Genomic DNA, 14,250 nt, shown 5'->3' on the forward strand with positions numbered 1-14,250 from the left:
AAGGCCACCCTGCCCCCCACTTCATGCAGAATGCACTTCTCTCCTCATTTATCAATAGGCTATGGCTCTGACGCTAGGTCCCTGTGGGTCTGTATTTGATTCAGTTCTTTGGGCCAGGTCCCCACTTCTTCCCGGCAATTCCTTGATTTGAATTCTGACCCTTACATTGCATATCTAGTTCCTGTGGGCTCTTTCCTGCTCTGGTAGCACCCAGCTCCCTTTTGAGGGGTAGAACCTTCAATCTATCAAGCTCTGCCTTCCTTCAGTTTCCCCATCAACCCTACTCCCCTCTTTCCTTTCTATCTGTGTGTCTATGTGTTGCTTTTGTGCACACCTGGGAGACCTCCCCAGATCTTCCTGGGGCCAGTCAGCCATGTAGGCTGTGGACAATGCTGAACACCAGGGATGTCATGTCCAAAGCAGGGCTCCTTAGACTATTACTGGATGCTCGGTAATGAGTAGGAAGGTACTCGGGTCATCCAGTGATTACAGTCACCCATATCCACACTCCTGCCTAATCCTTCAGGCTCCTTTCCCAGGAACTTTCCTGTTCTATGTGGGGAGGGGTCACCAGGCACTAGTAGCCTGCCCTCTGCAGAGGTTATGGGTCTCCTCCCTCTTTCTAGGCTTTCTCTCTGTTCCATGGACTTAGTCTTTTTGTGGGCAGACACAAAGTTTGTGTTACTGACCATCATATGGCTGCTGTCATTGTTAGCATTTCTTTGCTGCCCTGTCAATTCACAGACCAATTTTCCTCTTTGGAGATGACCTGCTCCCATCCAAAGACCTCAGCTTGTTCTTTCCTTCCCAGTCACAGGGCTGTCAACAACATTTCTCTATCCTACTCACAAAGGCATGCTTGACTTGTATTCTTGAATTCTGAGATGGCTTCAGAAAGCCCTTGATCAACAGCCCACAAACTGGGTATTTCCTTGATGTGAGGCAGAAGGACTTACCCAGGAACTGGCTTTAACATGCCCTGCACTGTTCCAAAGCTAGAAAGGAAAGCAGCATTCAGGGCATGGATGCTTGGAGAGGACTGTCCATGGCTACAAAGGGCCTATGCCAGCAGGACCTGGGCTGAATTCCTGAGCAGCCATGTAGATTGGGAAGACCCCTGCTTGGAGCTATGAGCCCTTCTGCCTTCCAAGCCTGCGGAGAGCCCCCTGCCTCCAGCAGGACTGACGGCCACCCCCTTGCAGCAGACAGAGAGGCTGCCCTCGGTGAGTCCAGCGCAGTGTCAGCAGTGGAAGACTCACTCGGCAGAGGAAGGACGCAAAGATGGCCTTGCGCCCACAGACTGGCAAGCCCCATTGCCACCACAGAGAAGGGAGTGAGCCACAAGCAGAAGCCACAGGGCAGGATGCCAAGACATGCCCTTCTCCAGGCAAGGTGGGCCTGACTGTGTGTCCCATCCAAGGGCTGAGACTTCGGGCTGTTCAAAGGCCCCACAGAAGTGTGGGGACTGCATTTTCTTTAAGGGTTCCTCGCTCTGGTGCCCTCATGCCTGCAACGCGCAGCCACACCAGATTCATCCACTGCCGGGGTCAGCCCACTCGGACCCACGCCAAGTCCAAGAGACCCAAGCGGTCCAGGGTTCGGAGGTGCCACACTCAGGTGCCAGGTGAAAGCAGAGTGGCCTTGGGATTGGCTCGACTACCCTTAAGTCAGCTCTCCAGGGATGTGTATCTCATGGGGAGGGGATTAGGATCAGACTAGGTCATGCCTAGCCTGCAGCCAGACCCTAAGAGAGACCTGCAGGGGCCCACATGCCAGGAGTACTATCCTCCAGGGTCTGAGGGCTCTGTCACCACCATGGGTAGTCCAAGGTAGCCCCTTACCTTTTCTGGATAATCAGAGACCCTTAGGTCATCCATGACATCATCATTGACATTGTGACCCCTGTCCTCTGAGGACATCCCCACATATGTCTGCATGGGTTCCTGCTTCACATTCCAGCCCTTCCCTACACGGAGCCTGCCCTGCTGGTAAGGAGGTGGGGAGGGGCTGCCCATGCCACAGTCTCCACACTATTTGGATCCTGCCTGTTTCAAACTTGGTGGTAACCACCTCCCTTCTTGGGTGTGATAGCTCCCAGGGCCTCTGCTCAGGTCTGTGGTAGACTGAAGAGGGGGCCGGGTGAGTACCAGCAACTGCTGGTATGGGCTGTGCTTGGGCAGATGGAATAGGTGCCTCAACCCCCCCCCTCAACATGCCTAACCCTACTGGTTCCCAGGCTGGACCCATGAGAGACAAATGAGAAGCAGTGTCAAGGAAGAGCTCCAGCCTCAGTTAAACCAGCTGAACCAAGATGCAGGTGAGGCCTGTGGCAGCCGGGGGTCAGGAAAAGCCACAGCAGGCTATAAGCCTGAGACCTCCAGCCACCCACATGCTTACAGACCTCCTGAAAGAAGCAGCAGCTTCTTTCAATACCACACTGGACCCCCTGGAGGAGTTCCTGCTGGAAGAAGACAAGCTGCCGCCCAGTCCTGGGCAGGGCCCCTTGTTCTACATCGGAGGCACCAACGGGGCCTCAATGTGAGTGAGTCCTGTGCAGCCCGAGTCCATGCTCCCACCCCTGCCCTAGACCCAGCTCTGAGCTGCCACTGCCTGCAACAGCCCCCCACCCCCCATCCTCCTGGGGAAAACTTGTGGCCCCAGCCAACACCAGCTCCCACCCCGCTAGAATCAGCAACTACTGTGAGAGCAAGGGCTGGCAGCGCACCCAAGACAGCCACTGCAAAGACTACAGGCTGAAGTGGTGTGAGATCAAGTGCAAGGAAAACTACTACAGCTTCCAGGAAGGTGGGGGGGGCACCCCTGTTGGGTGTGGGAGGCACAGTCCCAAGGCACTGCCCACATGTTGGTTCTTGTCTTGCCAGGCCAGCAGCTGCTATTTCAGCTCCCCAACAACAAGCTACTGACCACCAAAATTGGGCTGCTCAGCGCCCTGAGGGAATATGCACGCATCCTGAGCAAATCCAAGATGCTGTCCAGTGCCCACCCCAAGTAAGCCCACTGGCCTGGGGCCTACTCTGCCCAGGCCCACAGCAGCATGCACCTTCACCTACATCTATCTCTTATGACCACCCTCCCCATTCCACAAACCCACCACCTCCTCTGCAGTCCCTCAGCATTCATCCACCCACCCCAAATGTCAGTCAAAGCTGGTCCTGACCACTGTCGTCTTCACGTGCTCCTACCTTGTCCCCACCAATCCCCGTACCTCTTGCCTCCACCCCAACGCCAGCTCACTATCTGCCACCCAGCAATCTTTACCCCCACATCCACAACAGCCACTCCTAAGCGTCCTTCAGCACTCCTCACCCACTCTTCCATCCATTCACCCCACCTTCTTTTTTTTTTTAAGTTTTACTTATTTATTTGACTAAGAAGGACAGAGAGAAACAATGGGCACGCCAGGGCCTCCAGCCACTGCAAACGAACTCCAGACATGTGCGCCCCCTTGTGCATCTGGCTAGCATGAATCCTTGGGAATTGAACCTGGATCCTTTGGCTTTGTAGGCAAACACCTTAACCGCTAAGCCATCCCACCAGCCCCCACCTTTTTTATTTTTTATATTTTTTCTGTTTATTTTTTATTTTCACAATTTTATTAACAGTTTCCATAATTATAAAAAATATCCCATGGTAATACCTCCCCCCCGCACTTTCCCCTTTGAAATTCCATTCTTCATCATATTACCTCCCCATCTCAATCATTGTACTTACATATATACAATACCAACCTATTAAGTACCCTCCTCCCTTCCTTTCTCTTCCCTTTATATCTCCTTTTTAACTTACTGGCCTCTGCTACTAAGTATTTTCCTTCTCACGCAGAAACCCAGTCATCTGTAGCTAGGATCCACATATGAGAGAGAACATGTGGCACTTGGCTTTCTGGGCCTGGGTTACCTCACTTAGTATAATCCTTTCCAGATCCATCCATTTTTCTGCAAATTTCATAACTTCATTTTTCTTTACCGCTGAGTAGAACTCCATTGTATAAATGTGCCACATCTTCATTATCCACTCATCAGTTGAGGGACATCTAGGCTGGTTCCATTTCCCAGCTATTATAAATTGAGCAGCAATAAACATGGTTGAGCATGTACTTTTAAGGAAATGAGTCCTTAGGATGTATGCCTAGGAGTGCTCTAGCTGGGTCATATGGAAGACTTTTTTATTTTTTTAATCCGTCCTTTAAAAAAAAATCTTTATTTGGGCTGGAGGACTAGCCTAGTGGTTGAGACATTTGCCTGCAAAGCCAAAGGACATAGGGTTGATTCCCTAGGACCCACATAAGCCAGATGCACAAGGTGGCACATGCTTCTCAAGGTCGTTTGCAGCAGCTATAGGCCCTGGCATGCCCATTCTCTCTCTCTCCTCTTTCTCTCTTAAATAAATAAAAAAAGAAAAGAAAATGAAAAAAAAACATCTGAGCATGGCAGTGCATACCTTTAATCCTAGCACTCAGGAGGCAGAGGTAGGAAGGCTACTGTAAATTCAAGGTCAGCCTAGGTCTACAGAGTGAATTTCAGGTCAGCCTGGGCTAGAATGAGACCCCATCTTGAAAAAATTATTTACTTATTTGCTGGAGAGAGAGAATGAAAGAGAGACAGAGAATGGGCACCCCAGGGCCTCCTGCCATTGCAAACTCCACATACGTCATGTACCACTTTGTGCATTTGACATGTGAGTACTGCGGAACTGAACCCAGGCTTTTAAGCTTTACAAGACAGCACCTTTGACCACTGAGCAATCTTTCCAGCCCTCATCCATCCTTCTAAGCAGGCATGCCCAATCGCCTTCCTTCACCCCCACCACTCAGCCATACTGAGCCACTTGCTACTTCACTGATGAGTTGCCCAACCACTCACTCACCCAAACATTTGCACATCTCGCCACTCATCCAATTGCCTGTCATCCACCACCTCCTCCACATGCGTCTCATGGTGGCAGCCAGCTGGAGTTCACTCACCACCTAGTCGTCCATGACTCCATCCTGACATCTGCATGCCCAGCTGCCCACTTCTACCAGAAGCTCAGATCTATTCTCCTAAAGCATTCATCTGCCCATCTACCTATCTATCTCCACACCCACCTATCCTCACACTCTGCAGATCCTACCAACCCACTCCTCCAAATATTGTGGGGGTGGTCATTTAGGCCAGGTCTTGTGTCTTCCTGGGGTACAGATCTGGAAAGGATGTAGCACCAATCCTGGAGGAGCTCACATGGGCCAACCCAGGACACCTTGGGTCTCAGAGGTCAATGCACAAAGCCAAGCTGGGAGGGGTCATCCTGACTTGAACAGAGGATGACCCCGTGTCAGGTAGAAGGCAGAAAGGGCCAGAGACATCCGAGGTTCAACTGAGGAGCTCCGATCCATATTGGCCATGGCTATATGCCAGGCACTGTCCTGGCACTGGGAAGCCAGTTCACATGGGAGACCCATGGAAGGGAGCGAGCAGGGAGATAGAGAAGGGCCACTAGTGGGCCCAACAACCAGAAAGTCAGCAGCTGAGGAGAGGTCAGGAGATCCATAAGAGTGCTTTGCAAGGTATAGCAGTTACTTTCTCATTGCTGGCACAAAATACCCAAACAAAATCAGCTTATGAGAAGGAAAAGGTTTATTTTAGGCCTACAAGCTTAAGGGGAAGTTTCACCATAGCAGAGTAGAGGCTGGGCATCATATATTGCCACATCAGCTGGGAGGCAGCAGCAAGACTGAGCAAGCTACTAACACCCTACGACTAACAAACCTCAAAGTCTGCACTCACGGCACTCCTCCTGCAGCAAGGATCCACCTCCCAAAGGCTCCACTTCCTGGAGCTGGAGTATGTGGCTTAATTGCAAACACTTGAGGCTAATGGGGGACCTTTCACATTCAAACCACCACACAAGGTATGATGGAGCAAAGTTCCTAGGAAGTAAATAGCTTTGAAGGCTGATGACACAAGGGTCTCCAGCAGATGCCCACAGGCTCCTAAAATACTGGCCAATTCTGGGACAAGGGAAAGACCTTCCTATGTCCTCTCTCTACCTCACTGCCTTCCCAGGGTCCTGAAAATGGAAGACTTTTTCCCAGAGACCTATCGCTTGGACATCAAGGATGACAGACAGGCCTTCTTCAGTGTGTTTGATGGTAAGAGGCTACTGACAGGGCCAGGCACAAGGGGGAGGGACAGAGGGTAGTATGCAGGCTATCAGGGGTGGGGCTGCATTGGGGCCTGGTTAGAGTGGTCAGGGCTAAGGGCCGGGAAGAGGGAAAGGAAGGGGTCAAGACCAGGCCTAGAAACCTGTCAAGACCTGGATGTGGTCAGGACCAGGGCAGAGCTTCAGGATGGGTAGGGCAAGGAGTGGAAAAGGCCAGAGGCTTAGAGGTCACTCCTTGCAGAAACCCAGATATGGATCTGCAAGCCCACAGCCTCCAACCAGGGAAAAGGCATCTTTTTGATCAGGAGTCAGGAGGAGGTCACCACCCTGAAGGCCAAGACTCAGAACATAGAGGACGACCCCATCTTCTGCAAGATGTCCTTCAGAGCACCTCAGGCGCGGGTGGTGCAGAGGTGTGGGAGTGGCCAGAAGGGGGGGGACTGGGCCTGGGCCTTGGCAGGGATAACCTGGACCCATTGATGTCTGCGAGCGCTGATGGTGGTCAGTAGAGCTGTGGAGGAGCCCTTGGGTGTAGGCTGAAGCTCCCCCAGTACCCAACCACGTAGCCCCTGCATATAGCCTGCTCAGGGACGGCGTCAAACTGGCTATGATGGCAGACAAGACAGCCCCAAACATAGGCCCTGGGGAAGGGCTGAAAGGGGGTCTTTGATGCCTTTGTCCTGCTGGCAGCAGCTTTCCTTGCTCTCCAGTCCAGCCAGCCAGCCAGCTGCAGTCAGTCTGCAGCCCAGAGCTGACCTGTGGCTCATTTGCCTCTACCTGGAGGTCAGACCCAGCCTTACATAGAACTGGGCAGACAGAGTGCCACACAGTCCTAGAAAGGTCCCAATGGGCCCTTACCCTCTGCAAGCATGAACCCTTGCTTTAGGTACAGCTGTTGGCTGCTGCCCCTCCCCTCATTTGCATAGGGCCTTCCCAAGTGGCTGTACCCTGCCTTGGGTCTTCAAGACCTGAAAGCTCCCATCTGGAATGTTCCTCCCTTTTCAAAAGCCAATCATGCCGACGGGCGCTGATCCCCCTCGCGGGGGGGATGCGTGCATTTATCAGATTGGATAACTGTGGCAAAAGCCAATCATTTTTTAATTTTGTGTGTGTGTGTGTGTTGCCAGGGCCTCTTGTGACTACACATGCTAAACACATGAATCACTTTTGTGTCTGGCTTTACATGGATACTGAGTGATTGAACCCAGGCCAGCAGCCTTTGCAAGCAAGTGCCCTTAATTGCTAAACCATCTTGCCAGTCTCCCTTCATGGCTCAATATCAATCCTTCTTCCTCCATCATACTGCCCTCTCTGCCACAGGGGCCCAATCTGCTCTCTCCCAAGATCTCTAATAAGGTCCAGATACCTGCAGTGGGTGGAAATCTAGGTACTAGGTCCTGTTTTCAAGTCCCCTGACCAGTTCAGGCTCATAAACGTCCTGGCTATAGACACCGTAATGAACCAGAGGTCATACCTGGGATAGGTAGAAGGACTGAGGAAATGGTCCAGATGGGGATGAGGGACCCAGGCCAGCTAGCCAAGCAGCTCAACCCCAGCTGTCCCTTGTGGAAACCCCCTCCCCAGGTATATCCAGAACCCACTCCTTCTGGATGGGAAGAAGTTTGATGTGCGCTCCTACCTGCTCATTGCCTGCGCCATGCCATATATGGTCTTCTTTGGGCATGGCTATGCTCGTCTCACACTCAGCCTGTATGACCCTCATTCCAACGACCTCAGTGGCCACCTAACCAACCAGGTGAGGCCCTTCTCTATAAGTGTGGATGAGCTTAGAGGAAGGCTCTTGCTGCATGGGAATACAAAGAAGGGGTCAACAATAGACATAGCACAGGCCTGGAGGTGGCCTGGCTACCCTGCTCACCTCTTACCACAGCAAGAACTCAAGTGACCTGGAGAAGTACCTTAAAACCTGCAAGCCCCAGCTCGGCTGCCAACAGTGCCGAGGAAAGCCCCTGAAAGGAGAGTCCAGGGCAAGGGGCCCCTGGTGAGAGTCTTTGAGGACTTGCTGACTGGGGGCGGTCACAAAGAATGAAAGTGTGTGCAACAGGAAAGTCTCACAGGTCCCACAGGGGTTGGAGAAAAGGGGTCATGAGGCTAGAGGGAGGCTGTCATGGAGTGGCCCCTTCATAAGGTGACCTCAGGGACCTGTTCTCACTGTAGTTCATGCAGAAGAAGAGTCCCCTGTACGTGCTGCTGAAGGACAGCACCGTGTGGAGCATGGAGCGCCTCAACCGCTATATCAACAACAAGTTCAGGAAGACCAGAGGCCTCCCCAGAGACTGGGTCTTCACCACCTTCACGGTCAGTCTGCTGCTGCTCCCACTGCAGCCAAGGAGGCAAGGCAGGGCACTCAGGCCAGAGCTTGGGGTTGGGCCCTGTGTGTGGGTTTCCCGGGACTGGGCTGGGCACAGGATTTGCCATGTGTCCTTGGAGCAGTATGTTTGCATAGAAGCCATGCCTAGTTATTCTAGCTGTAACTTTTTTTTTTTAATGAGAGACAGTGTGTGTGTGTGTGTGGGTGGGTGTGGTGGGGGGGTTGGCATGCCAGGGCCTTCAGCCACTGCAATCAAACTCCAGACACATGTACCACCTTGTGTGCTTGTGTGACCTTGCCTGCTTCACCTTGTGCATCTGGCTTACGTGGGACCTGGAGAGTGGGACATGAGTTCTTAGGCTTTGCAGGCAAGCGCTGTGACTGCTAAGCCATCTCTCAGACCATAGCTGTAACTTTCAATACAATGTTGAGTGGCAAAAGCAGGCATCTTTGTCTTGCCCCTGAAGGGACCTGAAAGGGAAGGCTCATAAATTCTTTTGAGGAAAATCCCTTCTTTTTCTAGTCTACTAAACAGGGTTTGTTGTTGTCTTTCTTTCTTTCTTCCCCTTCTTTCCTTCCTTCCTTCCTTCCTTCCTTCCTTCCTTCCTTCCTTCCTTCCTTCCTTCCTTCCTTCCTTCCTTCCTTCCCTTTTTTTCTTCCGAGGTAGGGTCTCCCTCTAGCCCAGACTGACTTGGAATTCACTATGTAGTCTCAAGCTAGCCTATTTTTTAAGATCATGTCTTGCTCAAACCCAGGCTGACCTGGAGTTCACTGTGTAGTCTCAGGATGGCCTTGAACTCACAGCAATCCTACCTCTCCCTCCTGAGTACTGGGATTAAAGGTATGCGCCACCACACCCAGCTTTCTTGCACGCTTTTGTCTTTGATATCAAGATGTATCAGCCTCTTTTTACTATAGCAAATTCTTTTTTAAAAGTATATTTTTGGGGCTGGAGAGATGGCTTAGCAGTTAAGCGCTTGCCTGTGAAGCCTAAGGACCCCGGTTCGAGGCTCGGTTCCCCAGGTCCCACGTTAGCCAGATGCACAAGGGGGCGCACGCGTCTGGAGTTCGTTTGCAGAGGCTGGAAGCCCTGGCGTGCCCATTCTCTCTTTCTCCCTCTATCTGTCTTTCTCTCTGTGTCTGTCGCTCTCAAATAAATAAATAAATAAATTTTTAAAAAAATTTAAAAAAAAAAGTATATTTTTGGGACTGGAGGGATGGCTTAGCAGTTAAGGCACTTGCCTGGAAAGCCAAGAGACCAAGGTTCAATTCCCCCAGGACCCATGTAAACCAGATGCACAAGATGATAATGCGTCTGTAGTTTATCTGCAATGGCGGAAGGCCCTGGCGTGCCTCTCATTCTGTCTCTCTCTCTCTCTGTCTCTATTTCTGTCCCTCTCTCAAAAAAGTAAATAAAAGTAAAACTATATTTTAAAAAATATTTAAAAAATAGCCGGGCGTGATAGCGCATGCCTTTAATCCCAGCACTCGTGAGGCAGAGGTAGGAGGATTGCCTTAAGTTTGAGGCCACCCTGAGACTCCAGCTGGAGTGTGACCCTCCCTCAAAAAAAACAAACAAAAAAAAAATTTTAAATATATTTTTGGAGCTGGGCATGGTGGTGCATGCCTTTAATCCTAGCACTAGAGAGGCAAAAGTAGGAGGATCACTGTGAGTTCGAGGTTAGCCTGAGACTACATAGTGAATTCTAGGTCAACCTGGGCTAGAGTGAGACCCTACCTCAAAAAACCAGGGCTGGAGAGATGGCTTAGCAGTTAAGCGCCTGCCTGTGAAGCCTAAGGACCCTGGTTTGAGGCTCGATTCCCCAGGACCCATGTTAGCCAGATGCACAAGGGGCCGCACACGTCTGGAGTTTGTTTGCAGTGGCTGGAGGCCCTGGCGTGCCCATTCTCTCTCTTTCTCTATCTCTATCTGCCTCTTTCTCTGTCTGTCACTTTCAAGCAAATAAATAAAAATAAAACCACACACACACACACACAGCTTTCTCTCTCTCAAATTAATTAATTAATTAATTAACGAAGGACCCAGGTTCAATTTCCCAGAACCCACATAAGTCAGATGCACAAGGTGGCACAAGTTTCTAGAATTTGTTTACAATGGCTGTATGCCCTGGCATGCCCATTCTCCCTCCCCCTCTCTCCCTCTGTCTGTTTGTCTCTCTCTCTCAAATAACTAATTTTTTTAAAAATTAAAAATATGGTTTTTTTTTTTTTTTTTTTTTTTTTTTTGGTTTTTCGAGGTAGGGTCTCACTCTGGTCCAGGCTGACCTGGAATTAACTCTGTAGTCTCAGGGTGGCCTTGAACTCACGGCGATCCTCCTACCTCTGCCTCCCGAGTGCTGGGATTAAAGGCGTGCGCCACCACGCCCGGCTAAAATATGGTTTTTTTGGCTGGGCATTATGGCACATGCCTCTAATCCCAACACTGAGGTGGCACAGGTAGGAGGATTGCCATGAGTTTGAGACCACCCTGAGACTACAGAGTGAATTCCAGGTCAGCCTGGGTTAGAGCAAGACATGACCTTAAAAAATATTTTTTTGCAGGGCATGGTGGCACACACCTTTATTCCCACCACTTGGGAGGCAGAGATAGGAGGATCACCATGAGTTCGAGGCTACCCTGAGATTACATACTGAATTCCAGGTCAGCCTGGGCTAGAGTGAAACCCTACCTTGGAGAAAAAAAATATATTATTTATTTATTTGAGAGAGAACAAGGCCCAGAGAGAGATAAAGAATGGAGGCACCAGGGCCTTCCAGCCACTGTAAACAAACTCCAGACACATGCGCCACCTTATGTATCTGACTTATGTGGATACTGGGGAATCGAACCTGGGTCTTTAGGCTTCACAGGCAAGTGCCTTAACTGCTAAGCAATCTCTCCAGCCCAATTTCTCCATTTTTTAAATTTATTTTTTATTGACAATTACCATAATTATAGACAATAACCTATGGTAGCTCCCTTCCTCCCCCACTTTCCCCTTCACAACTCAATTCTCCATCATACCCCTTTCCCCTCTCAATCAGTCTCTCTTTTATTTTGATGTCATCGTCTTTTCCTCCTATTATGATGGTCTTGTGTAGGTAATGTCAGGCACTGTGAGGTCATGGATATCCAGGCCATTTTGTATCTGGAGGAGTGTGTTGTGTAAGGAGTCCTACCCTTCTGTGGTGGTTTGAGTCAGGTGTCTCCCATAAACTTAGATGTACTGCATGCTAGGCTCCCAGCTAATGGAGATTTGGGAGTTAACACCTCCAGGAGGCAGTGTATTATGGGGGCAGGCTTATAAGTATTATAGTCAGTGTCCCCTTGCCAATGTTTGGCACACTCTCCTGTTGATATTGTCTACCTTATGTTGGCCAGGGGGTGATGTCCACCCTCTGCTAATGTCGTTTTCCCTGCCATGATGAAGCTTCCTCTCAAGTCTGTAAGCCAAAATAAACCCTTTCCCACCCCCCCCCCAAAAAAAGCTGCTCTTGGTTAAGTGTTTCTGCCAGCAATGCAAACCTGACTGCAACATCTTCCTTTGGCTCTTACATTCTTTCTGCCACCTCTTCCGCAATGGACCCTGAGCCTTGGAAGGTGTGATAGAGATATTTCAGTGCTGAGCACTCCATTGTCACTTCTTCTCAGCACCATGGTGCCTTCTGAGTCATCCCAAGGTCACTGCCATCTGAAAAGAGAAGCTTCTCTAATCAAAAGTAAGAATAGCACTAATATATTGGCATAAACATTAAGAGAAGTGCTTACCGGGCAATTTGGTGAGCATAGTATATACATTTAGCCAGACACCAGCAGACATTACACCCTTAGGGCTCATGACTTCCCACAACATAGGTTTTTAGTATCAGGGAGGTATTCCCTCCCATGGAGCGGGCTTCCAGTCCAATTAGAGAGCAGCTGGTTTCCCCCATAACAGACAGGCCACTATTGCACCTGTTTGTTCATTTGGCCTGGCTGGTCAAACTTACAGCTTGCAATGTCCACTGTTGTTTATCTCCACTGGTGATTTCTCTCCCATTGAACTGCATGCAGTATAGTTTTCTGTCAGCTGGTCTACATGGAGGAGGTTTTCAGCCCAGCTCCAGCAGGATTTCTCAGTGACCTTGCAGCCCAGACTCCCTTGCAGTGGAGTCTTCAGCAATAGGGTCTTACCATCTATTCCTGGTAGGAAACCAAGAGCCTCATCAATGGCCTATAATGTTTTGGGGACATCAGGGACCTCCATGGCCAAGAACTCACTAGTAGGTATCCCATCCCTGGCACTGAAAATTTTCTACTAACAATCTATGGCTTCTGGGTGTGCCATTGTCCAGAAAAATCTCCCTTTCCCTCTGTTTCTCTGTCAAATAAATAAATAAAAATAAAGTTTTATTTTTGTAAAAAATACCTTAAGCTTCTTACCTTTCTTTCTGGGACTCTCAATACATATATCTGTTGCAGGGTGTCCTGCTCATAGATCTCTGGAACTTACGTTTCATCACTTTTTCTTTTTTTTTTTTCTCAGACTATATAATTTCAAATTGATCTTCAAACAATTCAAATCTCTGAACTCCTCTAGTGATTGGGAAAGAAAATAGTGGCTGGCTATGTTGCCCAGGCTCATTTCAAACTTTGAGAATCAAGAAATTCTCCAGCCAGGCATGGTGGCACACACCTTTCATCCCAGCACTCGGGAGACAGAAGTAGGAGGATTGCCATGAGTTCAAGGCCACCCTGAGACTACATAGTGAATTCCAGGTTAGCTTGGACTAGATTGAGACTCTACCTCAAAAAAAAAAAAAAAGAAATTCTCCTACTTTAGCTTCCCAGGTATCTGGGATACAGTCATGGGCCACTAGATACAGATCTAGTGGCTTCTTTTTTCAGTCACTATGCTTTTCTCCTCCAGAAATTCTTCTATTCCCCCCCCCTTTTTGCATTCCATCTCTTCATTGATAGTATTCCCTTAGTCCTATTTATTTATTTATTTTCCATTTATTTGTAGTTTTTTGAGGTAGGGTCTCATTCTAGCCCAAACTGACCTGAAATTCATTATGTAGTCTCAGGCTGCTCTCAAACTCATAGCAATCCTCCTATCTCTGCCTCACAAATGCTGGAAATTTAAGGCGTGCTCCACCACACCTGGCTTCCTTTGGTTCTTTCCTTTCCTTTCCTCCCTTCTCCTCCTCCTTCTCCGTCTCCTTCTCCTTCTTCTATTTGTTTTTTCTTTTCTTTTCTTTTTTTTTTTGAGATAGGGTCTTGCTCTAGAGAACAGGCTGACCTGGAATTCACTAGACAGTCTCAGTGTGGCCTCGAACTCATGGTGATCCTCCCACCTCTGCCTCCTGAGTGCTGGGATTAAAGGTGTGCACCACCATGCCTGGCTTTCCTTTGGGCCTTTCAATGAACTACCAAACTTAAAAAACAACTGCAATTCTTTGTAAATGAGATCTGTTGTGTGACTTCTAATACAGAGTTATATTTTTCAAGGTTGTCTGTGTGGGCTGGGCAGTAGGGGATAAAACTAAGGTGACATAAAATGCTATAAAGCTCTTCATTCTTGCCAAGATTTTATACATTTTAGTTGTGTCTCTCCTGCTAAGTTCTCATTTTCTTCATTCCTGTATTCCCCAGTACCTATCTATCATACGGGAGGCGCTCTATAAGTTTGTTGAATGAGTTTCTGATTGTGAGCCTGTGACTCTGAGCGTGTGAGTGTGGACAGGGCAGCTTGCGCAGGTGAAGTACAGGTGGG

The 14,250-nt window shown here is 49.3% G+C and overlaps 1 protein-coding gene across 1 annotated transcript in view; it reads left to right on the top strand.

Moving 5' to 3' along the window:
- Positions 1-590: 590 nt before the first annotated feature.
- Positions 591-14,250, top strand: part of Ttll10 (tubulin tyrosine ligase like 10) — a 17,781-nt gene continuing 4,121 nt past the window's right edge. The window contains exons 1-9 of the mRNA XM_045149067.1: positions 591-1,624; positions 2,237-2,317; positions 2,400-2,538; positions 2,687-2,805; positions 2,883-3,009; positions 6,066-6,151; positions 6,404-6,575; positions 7,747-7,918; positions 8,341-8,481. Of these exons, the coding sequence (XP_045005002.1) occupies positions 1,282-1,624; positions 2,237-2,317; positions 2,400-2,538; positions 2,687-2,805; positions 2,883-3,009; positions 6,066-6,151; positions 6,404-6,575; positions 7,747-7,918; positions 8,341-8,481 (1,380 nt within the window). The 5' untranslated portion in view covers positions 591-1,281. The remainder of the gene's footprint in view (positions 1,625-2,236; positions 2,318-2,399; positions 2,539-2,686; positions 2,806-2,882; positions 3,010-6,065; positions 6,152-6,403; positions 6,576-7,746; positions 7,919-8,340; positions 8,482-14,250) is intronic.

This window comes from Jaculus jaculus, chromosome 5, assembly GCF_020740685.1.
Source record: "Jaculus jaculus isolate mJacJac1 chromosome 5, mJacJac1.mat.Y.cur, whole genome shotgun sequence".
Taxonomy (NCBI): Eukaryota; Metazoa; Chordata; class Mammalia; order Rodentia; family Dipodidae; genus Jaculus; species Jaculus jaculus.